At 42.8% G+C, this 13,921-nt stretch overlaps 1 protein-coding gene across 13 annotated transcripts in view; it reads right to left on the bottom strand.

Moving 5' to 3' along the window:
* Positions 1–7,766: 7,766 nt before the first annotated feature.
* The window catches only part of THRB (thyroid hormone receptor beta), a 163,868-nt gene continuing 157,713 nt past the window's right edge, over positions 7,767–13,921 (bottom strand). For all 13 annotated transcript variants that reach the window (XM_090142559.1, XM_090142564.1, XM_090142560.1 and 10 more), the window contains one exon: positions 7,767–13,269. In XM_090142559.1, the coding sequence (XP_089998685.1) occupies positions 13,028–13,269 (242 nt within the window). In that variant the 3' untranslated portion in view covers positions 7,767–13,027. The remainder of the gene's footprint in view (positions 13,270–13,921) is intronic.

Raw genomic sequence — 13,921 nt, 5'->3', positions numbered from 1 at the left:
AAAGCTGTCACTTTTCAGTGGTTACTCTTTAAAGGACTTCAGATGACTGAAGCTAAACTGTGCCACCTTTTTTATCAATTACTTGTCTTTAAAAACATTTTTCTCTTTTACTCATCTCTCTCTTACCTTTTCTTAATAAGAGAGAAATAGCCTAATTTATTTATGGTGTTAAACACTATTGTAAAAGGAAAAAATGAGAGGGTTCCAAACTATAAATATCTTTTATGCTCTTCTGATATCAACCTTTCCTCACCGTATGTTCCTTTCCTTTCCTGTCCATATGTTTTGGGTATTTTAATTAATGAGGTGTTATTATTAGAAGCTCCTCTGGCTTCTGATTCTGTGCTATATTTACTGTAACTGCTGTAACAGAGCTCAGGCAATTTGCATCTCTTTATCTTCAATGAGCAGGAAGATATACATTCTCTCTGCCATTTTTGTATCTTCTCATTACACAGCTTTTCCCTGTATTGAATTGCTCCAAACCAGACAGATAATGCTAGAAGGAGGGTCTGCTTTTGAGGACATGTGCTGACAGGCACTTACACGAAGTCTTACTTATTCTTTCCATATATTTTTTAGATCCATCAGATCTCACATGTTGGGGAAAAAACTTTGTTTGCTCCAGCTAAGTACTTTTTTTCAAAATATATTGAAATCAAAGGGAGGAGAACTCTTCTTTGGTCAGTGACCCCACAGGCCAGAAGAGGCAGGTTGGCTTAATCTGATGCCAGCAACAAAATGTCCAGCATCCCAGTCCCACGTGTTGTGTGGCTGGACTCAGCTCTAATGCCCACCTGGAAGTGCATTTCTTTCCATGACATGCTGGATCAGATGGAAGCTGCTTTTAGGCAGGAACGAAGGATCCCTGAACACCAGCCCTCTGCTTAGCTTCAGGGATGTAGTCTGGAGAAGAGGAGGCTCAGGGGTGACCTCATGGCTCTCTCAAGTACCTGAAGGGAGGTTGTGGTGAGGTGAGAGTTGGCCTCTTCTCCCAGGTAACTACCAGTAGGACTAGAGGGAATGGCCTCTAGTTGTGCTGGGGAGGTTCATGTTGTATGTTAGAAAATAGCTCTTATCTGAGAGAGTGGTCAGGCACTGCAGTGGGCTGCTCGGGGAGGTGGTGGAGTCACCAACCCTGGAGGTGTTCAAGGAACGTGTAGATGTTGTACTGAGGGCCATGGTTTAGTGGGAAACTTTGGTGATGGGTGGACAGCTGGACCACATGACCTTGGAGGTAATCTCCAACATTGGTGATTCTATTCTATGATTCTACTCAGTTCTATTCTATGTCCAGAGAGAACACAGCAATGACTAGAGCTGTGGCAGGCATTTGAGGTCTGTTCCTATTTCTGGAGAATCTGTCTGGCACTTGAAGAGAGTAATTGGACATTTTTTTGCTTTTATGGCCTGCTTTGCTATTTTTCAAGCTTCAGAGGCCATATGAAACTCAGTATTTGAGTTCCTTGGTTTGGAGCTCTCGTCATATATCAAGCTTTTTGCATAGTCACAGGATTTCAGGTTTCCCCCAATGAAGGGCAAAACACACATTTAGCTGGATTGCTTCAATCTTTGTTTGAAAAAATTGATTTCATGTCGTCGTCGTCTTTGAACTGTTATTATTTTTATAACCCTCAAGTCAATATTTAGCATTTTCCAATCAGTGAATCCTTTTTAAACTGAGCATTCAGGATTCCTGTGGTGTAAGAGTTTCCTGTTTTTCACTTTATGGAGTTTTCAGCTCTCCAGTCGTTTTTGCTATTGGTTTGGGCAAAACTCATCTGTAAAAATGACAGCATTCCTTGCAAAACTTGTGAAAAACCAAAGACTTTGCAGAGGAGACGGAAGGATAAGTTTGAGTAGTTAATTTCTAAATCCTGATCAACATACATTTTGGCAAGCTCCTTGTCCTGGGATCTGCTGTAATTTTGATTAGCTGGATTTTTCCTCTTTTTGTGACTTTTGTAGTTTTGGCAAGACTTTGGGCAAAAAAGTGGCTGAAGAAAAATCTTTCAATTCCCCTCTCTTCTACAGTTTCTCTCAGAAATGTCAGGGAGTGCTCTACCAGCATGTGGAGTGAGTGCTGTGTCCCTGTTCTCCTGCACAGGAGAACTGTTATTAAAGCAGATCCAAGGCTTGGATCTTACTGTCAGTGATCAGTTACTTCATACAAAACTTACACCTGATGCCCTACCTCCAGCAGGCCTGAAGGGACAGGAAGAAGACTGAAGAATTCAGTACAAACCACTCAGTATCAATTTTGGGGATGCCATGGGAGCTCAGAAGGAAGGCAACAAGCAGATTTCTCAATACAATAATATTACATCAACTTCTAAAATTAGCATCAAGCAAATTTAAGTACTGAATATGCTCTTGTGTTCAGTGCTCTACCACTTGAAATTTGGTCCAAGAATAATGCAGTCCTTAGCCATCCTACAGCTTGCGACAACAGAGGTTGTCTTAATTGGTTGTGAGCTTTTGCAATAGCAAAAATCTCACCATGCTCCTCTTCACCAAGAATGTAACTTTTTGTGGTGTAATGCTTGGAGGGCAGATGCACTGTAGAGAGCTCCAGCATACTCTCAGAAGAGCCCTGACTCCAGGGAGGTGGTGCAGTCACCGTCCTTGAAGGTGTTCATGAACTGTGTAGATGTGGCACTGAGGGACGTGGTCAGCGGGCATGGTGGTGATGGGCTGATAGTTGGACTAGGTGATCTTAGGGGTTTTCAACCTGAATGGTTCCGTGATTCTATGAGTCTATAAGACCTCGGTCCCTGGCCTCTGGAAAGGGCAGGAGTTACTGCTACCTGCAGGAAAAAAAGAAGATGTAGAAGTTGCAGGAGCGATGGCCAACTGGTCAGTGCAGGGAAGTGTTCCCTTTAGTAATTCAACAACTTGTCTGCTTGAAAAACGCCTCATCTGGGAGGGGAGAATTTCTCTGCAGTAGATGCACCACAAAACAACAGCAGCTGAGAGGGGCTCACTAGTGGAAGTCAAACATCTCCTGAGTCTCTTCTGAAGCCCAGAGAAAGGAAGAAAATCTTTTTTTCTTTATGTCAGTAACAAAAATATTACTAGGGAGGGGTAAACATGAAGAAAGTAACTGAAAAACCTGGCTTGTTTGTCCAGCCACTTGTCCCATCCCAGGCAGCTCCTGATTAAAATCCCCAATACTGCGTTCTTTCTCACCGTAAATAAATAGAATTGTTAGCTTCGTTTTGCAGTTGAAACACTGTCATAGTCCTTAGTTCAGGAGAAATAAAGTGTGTAGGTGCACTCAACTGCCCAAAGCCATGGCTGGAGGCAAATCAGATCAGCAAAGCTAGAAACGTGTCAAGGTGTGATTAATGTTGAATGATGCATTAATTTCATTTTTGTGCACTTAAAATAAAAGTGAAATGGAGAGGGGTCCCACCCCTGGGTGATTAGGAGAAATCCTGGGCAACTAAAATGAGCAGCCAGCCCCAGTTCACTCAAAGGGCAATCAGGAGAGTCTGCATCTGTTTTATCAGCATTGGCTGTTGGAGTGATGGAGTTTGGGTTTTTAGCCCTATGCTCCATCTAAAGTTACCATGCAATGTGCAGTGAGCTCAGATCCCTCAGCCTCTGTTGGAATGGCTTCTTCCTTTGAACTGACACTCCCCACAGGGGGTTGGCAGCACTACTCACACCCTGGGAGCCCTGGTGACAGGATATCTCTGCAGAGCACAGATAAGTGGCTGATGCGGAGTTTTATAACAACCACTGACTCATTTTAACCCTAGAGTCCTAATAAACAGTGCTTTGTACCTGAGCTTTGCACACAGGGTTCAGAGGCAGCAGCTCTGTTCTTATTGTCACCATTCACTTCCTCCAGACTCATGTTAGTGATGGTGTCTCCATCACTATACCTGCAAGCCTGGTGAGGAGAAGTTTGCTCTGGTGCCCCTCATCCCATCTCTGGTGTCAGCACGACTTCCAGGGATGGCTCATGCCTCTGGGCTATGTTTATTCTGCATGGATGCAGAGATGCTGGCAACTTCTCTGGCTCAGATATACAGCAAGAGGGTGCTGATACAGTTTCTGCCATCCTTGGACACTCTCTTGGAGCTTCTGGGCATCACGGCAGCTTCACAGGCATCCAACACTCCTCCGTGTCCGCTGTGTCCCCAGTATCTCAAGGCACATGTGGAGCACAGGGCCCTGTCCCCATCCATCAGCACAGTGCAGGTCGAAGGCAGCCCCTCGGTCACTTTTGTTTTGGTCCTCTCTTGCTACAGGCAGTCCCACATTGACTTTGCTGGAGCAACTATGACTTGCTAAGCCGGATACCAGCTGTGCTCTGCTCTCCAGCCAGGCTGCATGTGTGCGGACATGAGCAGAAGAGCAAAGGCAAATTTGATGCCTTGGGGAGCTTAGCAATGCGTTTGACATGTATAGTTCACAGCCAAAGTGTGTCTGGTGAGGGAGATGCGATTCACATGGAGGAAATGCCCAGATGTGTGGTAAAAAACAATCACCAAGCTTCAGTCCTGTAGGGTCTCTTTTACTCATGCTTACCATTCTAGGCATGGAGTATATTTCTGCAGTAGAGCAGCAGAACATTTTCTTCTGTGTTTTGTGAAAGCAACTGATGGGATCTGTGAGCTCCCGTCCATCCCAGGAGCAAGGAACAACCTTACCATGCCCAGAACCTGGGTCTCAAATGGCCTCGGGCTGCATAAGATTTGTTCTCTGACACTGTAATGCAAAAGCACTTGTGCAAAAGGTTTACCAACCCCAAAGAAAATAGGCAGAGGCAAGTTAGCATTCAGTTTAATAGAGAAATACTCATGCTGCTGGCTGCCAAGTTCTCGGTACTGGTGGCATCTGACTGGTATAGTGTTTGCTCTGGGATTACCCCCAGAAAATATCAGCAGCAGCAGGCTGGCAAGATGTCATTTCACTCCCTTAACACTGTGGCCATATATATCACAGTGGGAGTCTATAAAGCATCACATACCAGAATAACCAGAGTCATTCACAGAAAGCAAGGAGACTTAGTCACATCTACAGAGCAGTTTCTCACAAACAAGTTACTTCTGCATGCAGAAGCTAAAGGCAGTTTACTTGTGCTCCCAACTTAATATGAGCTCTTTTTCACAGGCTAGTCATCTGCTCAGGCTGCGATCTGTATTTTTTCCACGCAGACACTCATCTATCACTCCCCACTTTGTGATTGAATGAGGCCATGCAGCGACAGCACAATTCACCCTCCTCAAGTGGGTCCCAGCCTGAAGTGCTCACCTGTAGCTGGGTGGTGCAAAATCAGGAGGTGAGGGCTGACCCTTCAGCTTCTCCCTGCCTCACAGCTCTGCCTCATCACAGCCCCTGGCTAACGAGGCCCCGCTGCAGGCTGTCCTCAGAGCCACTGCCCAAGCTGCAAAGGACTTGCGTTGTCATAGATGGTCCTTTGCAGTATGCTGAGCACTGAGCCACAGTGTGATGATGTTAGCTTGCTCCAGATTCTGGAGGGAGAAAATGACAGCCTAAAGCCACTATGCATACTTTCATCCAGAGCAAGCAAACCTAGGATTGCTTGGATCACATCAAGTCATTGTGTGTGCTGAATTGCTCTCCTCGCGTATGCACTGTCTGATCCTTGTGTTCTCCTAACAGTGCTCTTCCTCTTCCTTTCTTTCATTGGCCTCCACTGTCTCTACACCTTCACCTACTTGCCAGGACTTGCTGCAGCCTTAGATATTTTGTATTGGTGTATTTTTTTTTTTTTCCAGGTCTTTGGCTCCTTATTTTCCTGTTTTCCTGCACCTTAGAGTGGAGTCTGTCTCTGAGGTTTCACTTGGATGCGTTTTCCGCGTTAGACAAATTCTTTGGTAACTTTTAGACACATTTTAGATACATTCAGGTATGCACAGTATGCACAGACTCTCATTTCCATATTACCATTGCAGCAGCCAGCAAAGCTTGCTGCTCTCATATTTATTCCAGCGAAGAAAACTTGTTCCCTTTTTGCTGCTACCTCTGAGCAGGGTCATATCAAAAAGACCCTGCAGCTACGAAGAAGTGCTTCTTTTTCCCTTTATACATTGTTTTTCTGTGGAGTTTGCAACACTATTTTTTACTTCTTGCAACTCAGAATTTCTGTTCAGGTGGACACTGCTCTGAGCTACTTTTATTCCCCATTATCCACATCTCTTGCAAGTTCAGATTCCACTGGCATTTGGGGTAGCACTCATTCATGGCTTTTGCTGGAGTCCTTTTCTGTTGTTAGTTTTTTTTTTTTTAAACTGTGTTTTCCAAGCAAAACTCACTTACAGACTGACCTGCTTTCCCTGTAAAATCCACCCTGGCTCTGTACAGCAGTGCTGAACTTGTATCACCTTTCCAGGCCTGTGTTTTCCCAAAGCACCCAAAGGTCAGGGTGATGCAGGAGACTTCCATCTCCTTTTGGGACCTCACAAATATTTCACTATTGTTTGTTCAAAGTCAGTGAATCTGCAGGCACTCTGTATGAACACTGTTAATTCTCCATCACTGATACTATTGGGCATACCACAGTGCACAAATGGCCATGAGGGTAAGATTTGGGTATTTAAAGTTAGACTCATAAATCCATGCTGGGAAAGTGTCCGAGACATGGCACATTTTTCAAGGGGAGAGCAGTCTCACCTGCTGCTCCCACGAGGCAGAACCTGGTGCAGCTGTACACAGAATGGCTCAGGGTGCACAGGATGGCTCGCACCAGCCTGCTCTGGTCATACCCATTCTGGCAGTGCCCAGTGCTCACCCTCAAGAACCACCTTCTATTTCACCCTTTGCAATAATGTACACGTACTGGAGCAAATGCAGCAGACAGACTTCTGCTCCTCTCCACAGAGGAGCCTCAAACCACTTCTGGGTGGGCACAGCCTCCATCACGCTGCCAACAACGAAGACGTCACAGCCAACACCGTGAGGTCTGCGGCAGCAGAATTCCTTCTTCTCTACAGCCAACAACTGTGCTGCAGCAAATCAGTGCCTCACTCCATGGTGGGACCGAGCAGCCCGCAACACCCACATCTACTGCACAGCAACCTGCCCTCGGGCTTTGGTAGGACCTCCACACTCAGAGGCCCGAAACCAAGTGCTTTAAGGGATTTAATTTAGGGAGAACATGGATTCATTGCTTTCCCCCAGGCTCCTCAGCATGAGCCTTGGCCCTGGAAGGCAGGCCCCATTCCCACAGGCAGCAGTGCCCAGCGCCTTCCCTTCAGGACAGGCCAAGTAACCACTGTGGATCTGGGCCCCAGGTTTTGCTTTACTGCTGAAGGGGTGAAAGACCCCTTGAGACCACCACAAAGGAGCATGAGAGTAGAGGGAAGATTTGAACGAGGAGATCTCCGACAGATAGCTGACTGAGGTACGGAAAATGTGAAGAGACAAGAAGACTATTTCTCTTGTCACAACAGCCCCACCTAGACTGGGAACAAACACAGAAAGAAAGGGCGTTCCCTTAAAAACTGTAATTGAATGAGACATAAATCACGGCTCACCAAAGTGGGTTAGGTTTGGCCGATGTACAGAGCTGGGAAGTGAAAGTCACTGGCTGGGTGCCCAAGGGAGGGGAGGAGATTGGGCACGAGATAGGCAATGAAGGGGTGCAGACAGATAGAATGTGAGCAGGTCAGTGCCAACACAACACATCGCTCTGGGCCCTACTTCTGCCATGCCCGCAGTGTGAGGTGTGTGGCAGAACTGACTACACAGCCTGGAACAAAGAGAAGGAGAGACCAGGACCACCGTTCAGTTATAAGCTTTTTCTTTTTTAGAATTCAAGCTTACACAGTTATCTATGCCCACTATATTCATAATTACATTTTAATATCTGCATACAAAAGCTATGTAAAAATTATTTTCTTCCCCCAAATATACAAATTTTTTCTTTAGATAGTTTAAAACATTTGTGATCACAGATTTTTAATATATTTTAGGCTGAAAAAATATTACCAATCTAGCATAACTCTTAACACTGCTTGCAAAAAAATACATCATCCAAGGTAATTTTTTTTTACTGTACTGCGTAACGTTTGCCTTACCCTCAGGGCACGAAACTGGTATAAAAAAATAAACCAAATAAGCAAAACCCACAAACCTCATAGACAAAGTAAGAAGTCCTTCCACCTAACTTCATAAAAACAAACAAACAACCCAAACCACCCTTCTCTTCAAAAAAAAAAAAAAAAAAAAAAAAAGAATAACTAATCTGATGTATTCGTGAGCAAACTAAAACTGAAGAGTGCTAAGGAAGTAGGAAAAGAGAAAAAGAAATTACAGCATGTCAGCTAGTTCATGCCCTGATACTATCTTCACCAACATTAAGTGTGTAATTAAATAAAGTGTCTTTTAATGTTTTACATTGTGCTCAGTAATTTACATGAATTTAATCTACACCCGGGTGTTGATGTAGATTTACATTTGATTGTCTTGTGCATAAACAAGGTTAGCTTTTAAAGAAGGTAAACTGTGCAATGGACAGTCACAAACAACTTATTACCTGCACAATATTGCTTTTTGAAGGCGACATCAGTCAATGTGGATACACACAAATAATGCATACTCTTTGCATTTGCTAACATCTATACGACACACTAAAACTTTGTGGTAAGGCCAAACCTTTTTTTTTTTTTTTTGTTTTTAATTTTAAAGCAAAAATATACCGTAGTAAAAAAATGTGCTCACATTGTTTTGAGTCTTTAAGTGGAAAATAAATCTCTATCACACTAGAATAAAATTTCTCTCTATAAAATTTAAATACGGATCACTTCATCGCTATATCAAAAGGAAACGTCTGGCAATCATTTCCAGATGATCACAATAACAAGACACATCAAGAGGTCCTACTGCCTCTTCCTTTGAGAAAAGATAAACGTTCAACTCTTTCAACTGCTCTCACAGTGAGAGGAGTACGTTTCTTGGTTGTGGATTTTGATTCAGTCAATGAAAAAGGTTTAGCCTTAGGAATGCTGGCTACATCTCAAAACCATAGGACTGATTTTTATAATTTATGATTCATGCAGCAAAAAGTCAATATGACACATACAGGTTAGAGTTCCATAGCATAAAAATGCATCGCTAGCAATGACATGCTCTGCTTGTGATCAACAGCCCTGTCTTGGCAGATTTCGGATACAGCTGATAATTCTGGACAGGTTTTTTTTTTTTTTTTTTCACTTTCTGATGCCTGCTTCTGAAGAAGCAAGCATTTTGCTCAAGGATGGTTTTGCATCTCAGAGGTCTAACTCTAACACCTACATTTTGGCAGAATGTAAACAAAAGTCATTATTATGCATGTAATATGTCATTATAAATATCATAACTTAACGGAGATGACACATGAAATGAGTATCTTAATGGGTATGTTACTCGGGGCAAAACCGTGAACGATGACAATCAGGTTGATAGGAAGCATCTCTTATGCAAGACCTACATGTAGATCACAAAGCAAAAACGAAGGTTATGTGGCACCATCAGAAACAAGACCCTGAACTGCAGTGAAAAGTGCCGTCTGTTGCTGCCCTCAGAAGAACAGGTCCTACAAACCCTGCTGACTGATGTCTGCCACTCAGATGGTAAATCCAGTGTCTCAGTCCTACAGTGACCTGAGTCATTGCAGGACTAAGTTCAGCATTCACCAGTAAGAGACTGCAAAAGCATCCTCACAGATTCTAGTTTTGCTCTCGTGATCATGTAAATCAGGAGTCAGACCGAGGAAGTCAATGAAGACACACAGAGTAAGACTGGTACGAGATCAGAGGTCATTAGATATCAGACTAAGAGCGTGGTCTTAGTCTTCAGTTAAGGAATGCTACTAATCCCCCTTGGTTAATCAAAACCAGATTCCAACGTAATCTAAAAAGCTAGAAAAGTACAATGATGTATCCTTACTGCTTAAAGGACTACTCAACTTTTCCAAGTTGGTTGCCTAATTGCCCATCTGCAGTCATCTAACAGAAGATGCTCAGTTTTCTGAATCCTGATTAGCTGCAACCCCAAACTGCTTCAGTATCAGGAAGTCAGGCCATGAGCTTGGATGCCTAAATGCAGCTTGACATGCTTGAATTCAGACATCCACCTGTGTAGGCTGTGTTTTAAAACTTCTTTAACTGAACTGCTATAGTAACCTTGGCAGACAAATTCCTGTATGAGCAATGATTTTTACATCAGCCTGTGCAAAGCGTTTGTTCTCAGCACTACCTCAAGCTGCAATTCTGTCCAAGGTATTGCAAGTTTCTTCATCTCTCACTGCTTCCCCATGCCAATCCAGTAACTCTCACATTTTTTCTAACTTCTGACCTTTATTTTTTGATTAATGCAGTACCAACACTCCCAAAAGCCAGTAGTCTGGGCCCCAGTAATTAAAAGTAGTTAAAAAGCAAGAAGTCACTACTGAGTACTGACTTCCAACCTCAACACTTAGGCTTCTGTTTTTCTTTATAACCCAGAGGATGAGAAATGTTGATCTTAATGACAGACTGAACATCTCAAGCAGCAGTGTGACTCTAAGAAACCGAGGTTCTGAGAAACACAAAATATCATGGAGCCTGCAGTGAGGTCACTGCGAATACTACCAGGAGAAAGTGACTTTCTTTCTCCTTGGTCTCATCTGCAGCACAGTTACAAGTTTTTACACTAACTCAAGCTCACATTTAGCAAGTAGGTAAGATACTCAGGCTGATTTCAGAAGGAACTCCATGATTTTGGGAGTATAAACCTCCAAAAGATAACTTCTTCTTGAGAGCCATTTGGGTATAGATACTGAGTTTTTTTGCTTTCCCTATATACTATCAGTGCCCTACCAAGCCACCCTCAAATCACATATCTAATATTCTTCACTTACTGCAGATGCTGCTCATCTGAGACTGTGCAGAACTGAAGCCATGTAAGCTTGTCTTGTTGTGTGATCCAAAGGCTAGAAGTTTCCTGATTGTTGTCTCCAAGATGTAGTGCTCTACACGGAATCTGTGTTGCTAGCACACCTTTTGAGATTGAGAAAATGGAGCCAGCCCACAACAGAGGTTCTTCAATTTCAGCAAGCATTTAAAGACTTATTTTCGAAGGCCTGTCTACATGGTACCTTCAAAAAGCCCTGAACATCCCATTGTCTTTTATACTGTCATGAAATTATGGGCTTAACTCCTAAGGAATACAACGCTCAACACTCACCATGGGTACATATGATATCAAAGAACAGGCACAAGAAGATTCCATAACCCTGACAATAGAGCCAATAGCACTCCAAACACTTCATCAATGTTAAAGGGAAATGGAGGTGAGAAGAATGTAATCCCTGGCACAAAGATACTGTGCTCCACCTATATATTTTCCTGAGTATCGTGATCTTATGAGGGGACAAATATATAACATATGGGTTTGGACATGGGGCATGAGCTTTGAAAATCAACACATCAGTTCTAACAGTGCCCACTGAGTTTCTGGGCAGATGTATCAATGAATAGCAGAGACAGAAACTGGTACAAATGACTGCACAACACAAAAGAACGTGGGATATGAGGAAGTGCAAAACAGGTATCTTGAGTTTCCAGGAAGAACAGAAGAATGCTTTTGATGTATCATGCAAATTCAGAGAATGGTTTAATATCAAGTTTATAAAATCCAGGGACAACAGCCCTAAATGGCGACGGATAACAGAAAGGAATCACTCTTTACCAATAAAGCCCTCATTACCAGCTTCAAACAGTCCAGCATCACTGAGTACTGACTTGCAGATTTTGGCAGCTGGACTTCCTATCTTTCAGTTCAGTTTCTGCTAGTGCAGTTAGTGGAAATAAATTATGTGAAGGAATCAAGTGAGAAACTAGCCAAACAAAACACATACACACACTGAGGAGGGGAGAACCTAGCTGATCAACGCACATACACACACAGGAGAGGGTAAGAGAAGGAATGTGAGAGAGATGATAAAAACATGGAAATATGTTTAAGACATCTGCTGAAGATTCATAATTATATATATATAAAATATTATATATACGTGCATATAAACTTTATATATATATAAAACAGAAGATTACTGCCAAGCAATACTAGTACTACTGGGACAAAGCTGTACAGCCTTGAGTGTCATCAATAACACAGTTGGTTTCTGTTCCCTCTGATGGTCATCCCATACGTTTCATTCATTCACATCCCTGAATAACTCATAGGAAATACTGCTATTCTGACAAACAGCCTACTCCTTCAGAGTGCTGAATTTACCACAAACCTCAGAAAAAGCAGACTTCCCTACTCAGGAAAAAGCATATCAGAGAATCAAATCTCCCTCTATCCCCCAACAAAGTTTCCAGTGAAGTTACCTGGAGTAGTAAGAACCAAACAATCTTACTTTCTGTACACATGGAAAAAAATGAATCAGTCCCTTCTTTCACTTTGCATACACTAAATATTTGATTTATGGGGCATGGCTAAACCACATCCATTCGAACAATCCTAAGATAATGATGGGATCATGACAATGATGAAAGTCCTAAATCATAAGGGTGATTGTTACAATAGAAACAACCATGAAGACTAGAAATTTCATCTCATGGAATCGTCACTAGTACCCTGCAAAGTGAGGTAACGGCAGACAGAATTGCCACGATCAAATTATAAATAGCTGTTTTAACTTGGAGGCCAATTTATTTTCTGCCACTTCAATTTATCTCCCATATTTTCCAAGCAATGATGCATGTGAGCTGGTGACCACGCAAGTGCTGGTGAATGAAACTGGTCTGTTTCTATTTTCACTGTTAAGCTGTCAAAGCATTCACATCAAAGGACTGAAGAACAAATTGCAATAGTCACAAGTACCAGCAGAAAGGGATGTTTTCATCCATGTGTATACAACTGCCCCCAGCAACCCCAAAGAAAAACTCAAACAAAAGCCCAACCCCATCTCAAGAATCAGAAGAGAACAAAAGAAGAACAAACAGGTGTGAGAAGAGCTGGGCAATGGAATGAAATGACAGCCAGTAGTGCGACAGGGGTGCAGAGGACCGCTCCAGTCTCTCTAATCCTCAAACACCTCCAGGAACAATGGAGGGAAGAGTTCTGTGGGGCACTCCACCTTCATGTGCAGGAAGCGGCTGGCATGGCAGGCTCCAATCATTCGCAGATCTGTCACTTTCATCAGCAGTTTTGGCCAAAAATGTGCAACATGGTGTTTTCTGTAATTAATGTAGTGTTCAAATGCCAGGAGGAAACCCTCTTGACACTTTTCTATCCTCTCGACGCAAACAAGGCCTGGGCGATCTGCAGATTCAAAGAAACAGAATTATCTTTAAAATTCATTTACTTTACGGAATATCTGATCATAAATTAGGAAAGATAGAACTATTCTGTTGTAAGAAAGGGAGCCAAGGAATCTGGCTCTGGCACAAACAATTTCTTTGACCCTGAGCATACTGTTTATTTGTGCCTCAGTATTATCCCTGATAAAACAAGGAGATAATCCCTTCCTTCTTTGTCCTTTGTTTCTTTTGCCCATTTAGAAGATAGCTGTTTGGGAACTGCAGTGACTGGAGCAGCACATTCTCAATCTCAGATCTATATCTTCTATCTATATCTTACTGTAAAAAACTAATAATTAGAAAATGTCCTTGTCAGTTATCTTGCAGTTCTTTCCCATCTGTTTCACCACAGTCTGACCAAGGCTTTGATCAGATTTTGATCTTAAAATAAGCATCAAAGGAATTTGTTACGGAGCACCATGGAACAACAAATGCCACAAGTTAGGCAGACTGTCTGAACTGGGTCCCATGTGAGTGCTGCAAAAGCTCCTTTCATAGGTCACTCTTCAGGAGACATTCAGGACAGCCGATCATCTGAAATGCCTTCTAAGGCTCCCAGTTATGTATCACTGTGTGGGGAACCAAAAAAATCAGAATGTTTTGACTGAGAAAGC

This window comes from Phasianus colchicus, chromosome 6, assembly GCF_987193195.1.
Source record: "Phasianus colchicus chromosome 6, bPhaCol1.hap1.1, whole genome shotgun sequence".
In the NCBI taxonomy this organism is placed as follows: Eukaryota; Metazoa; Chordata; class Aves; order Galliformes; family Phasianidae; genus Phasianus; species Phasianus colchicus.
Note: the sequence above shows the minus strand (reverse complement) of the source record. Positions and strands in the feature narration are given on the sequence as shown.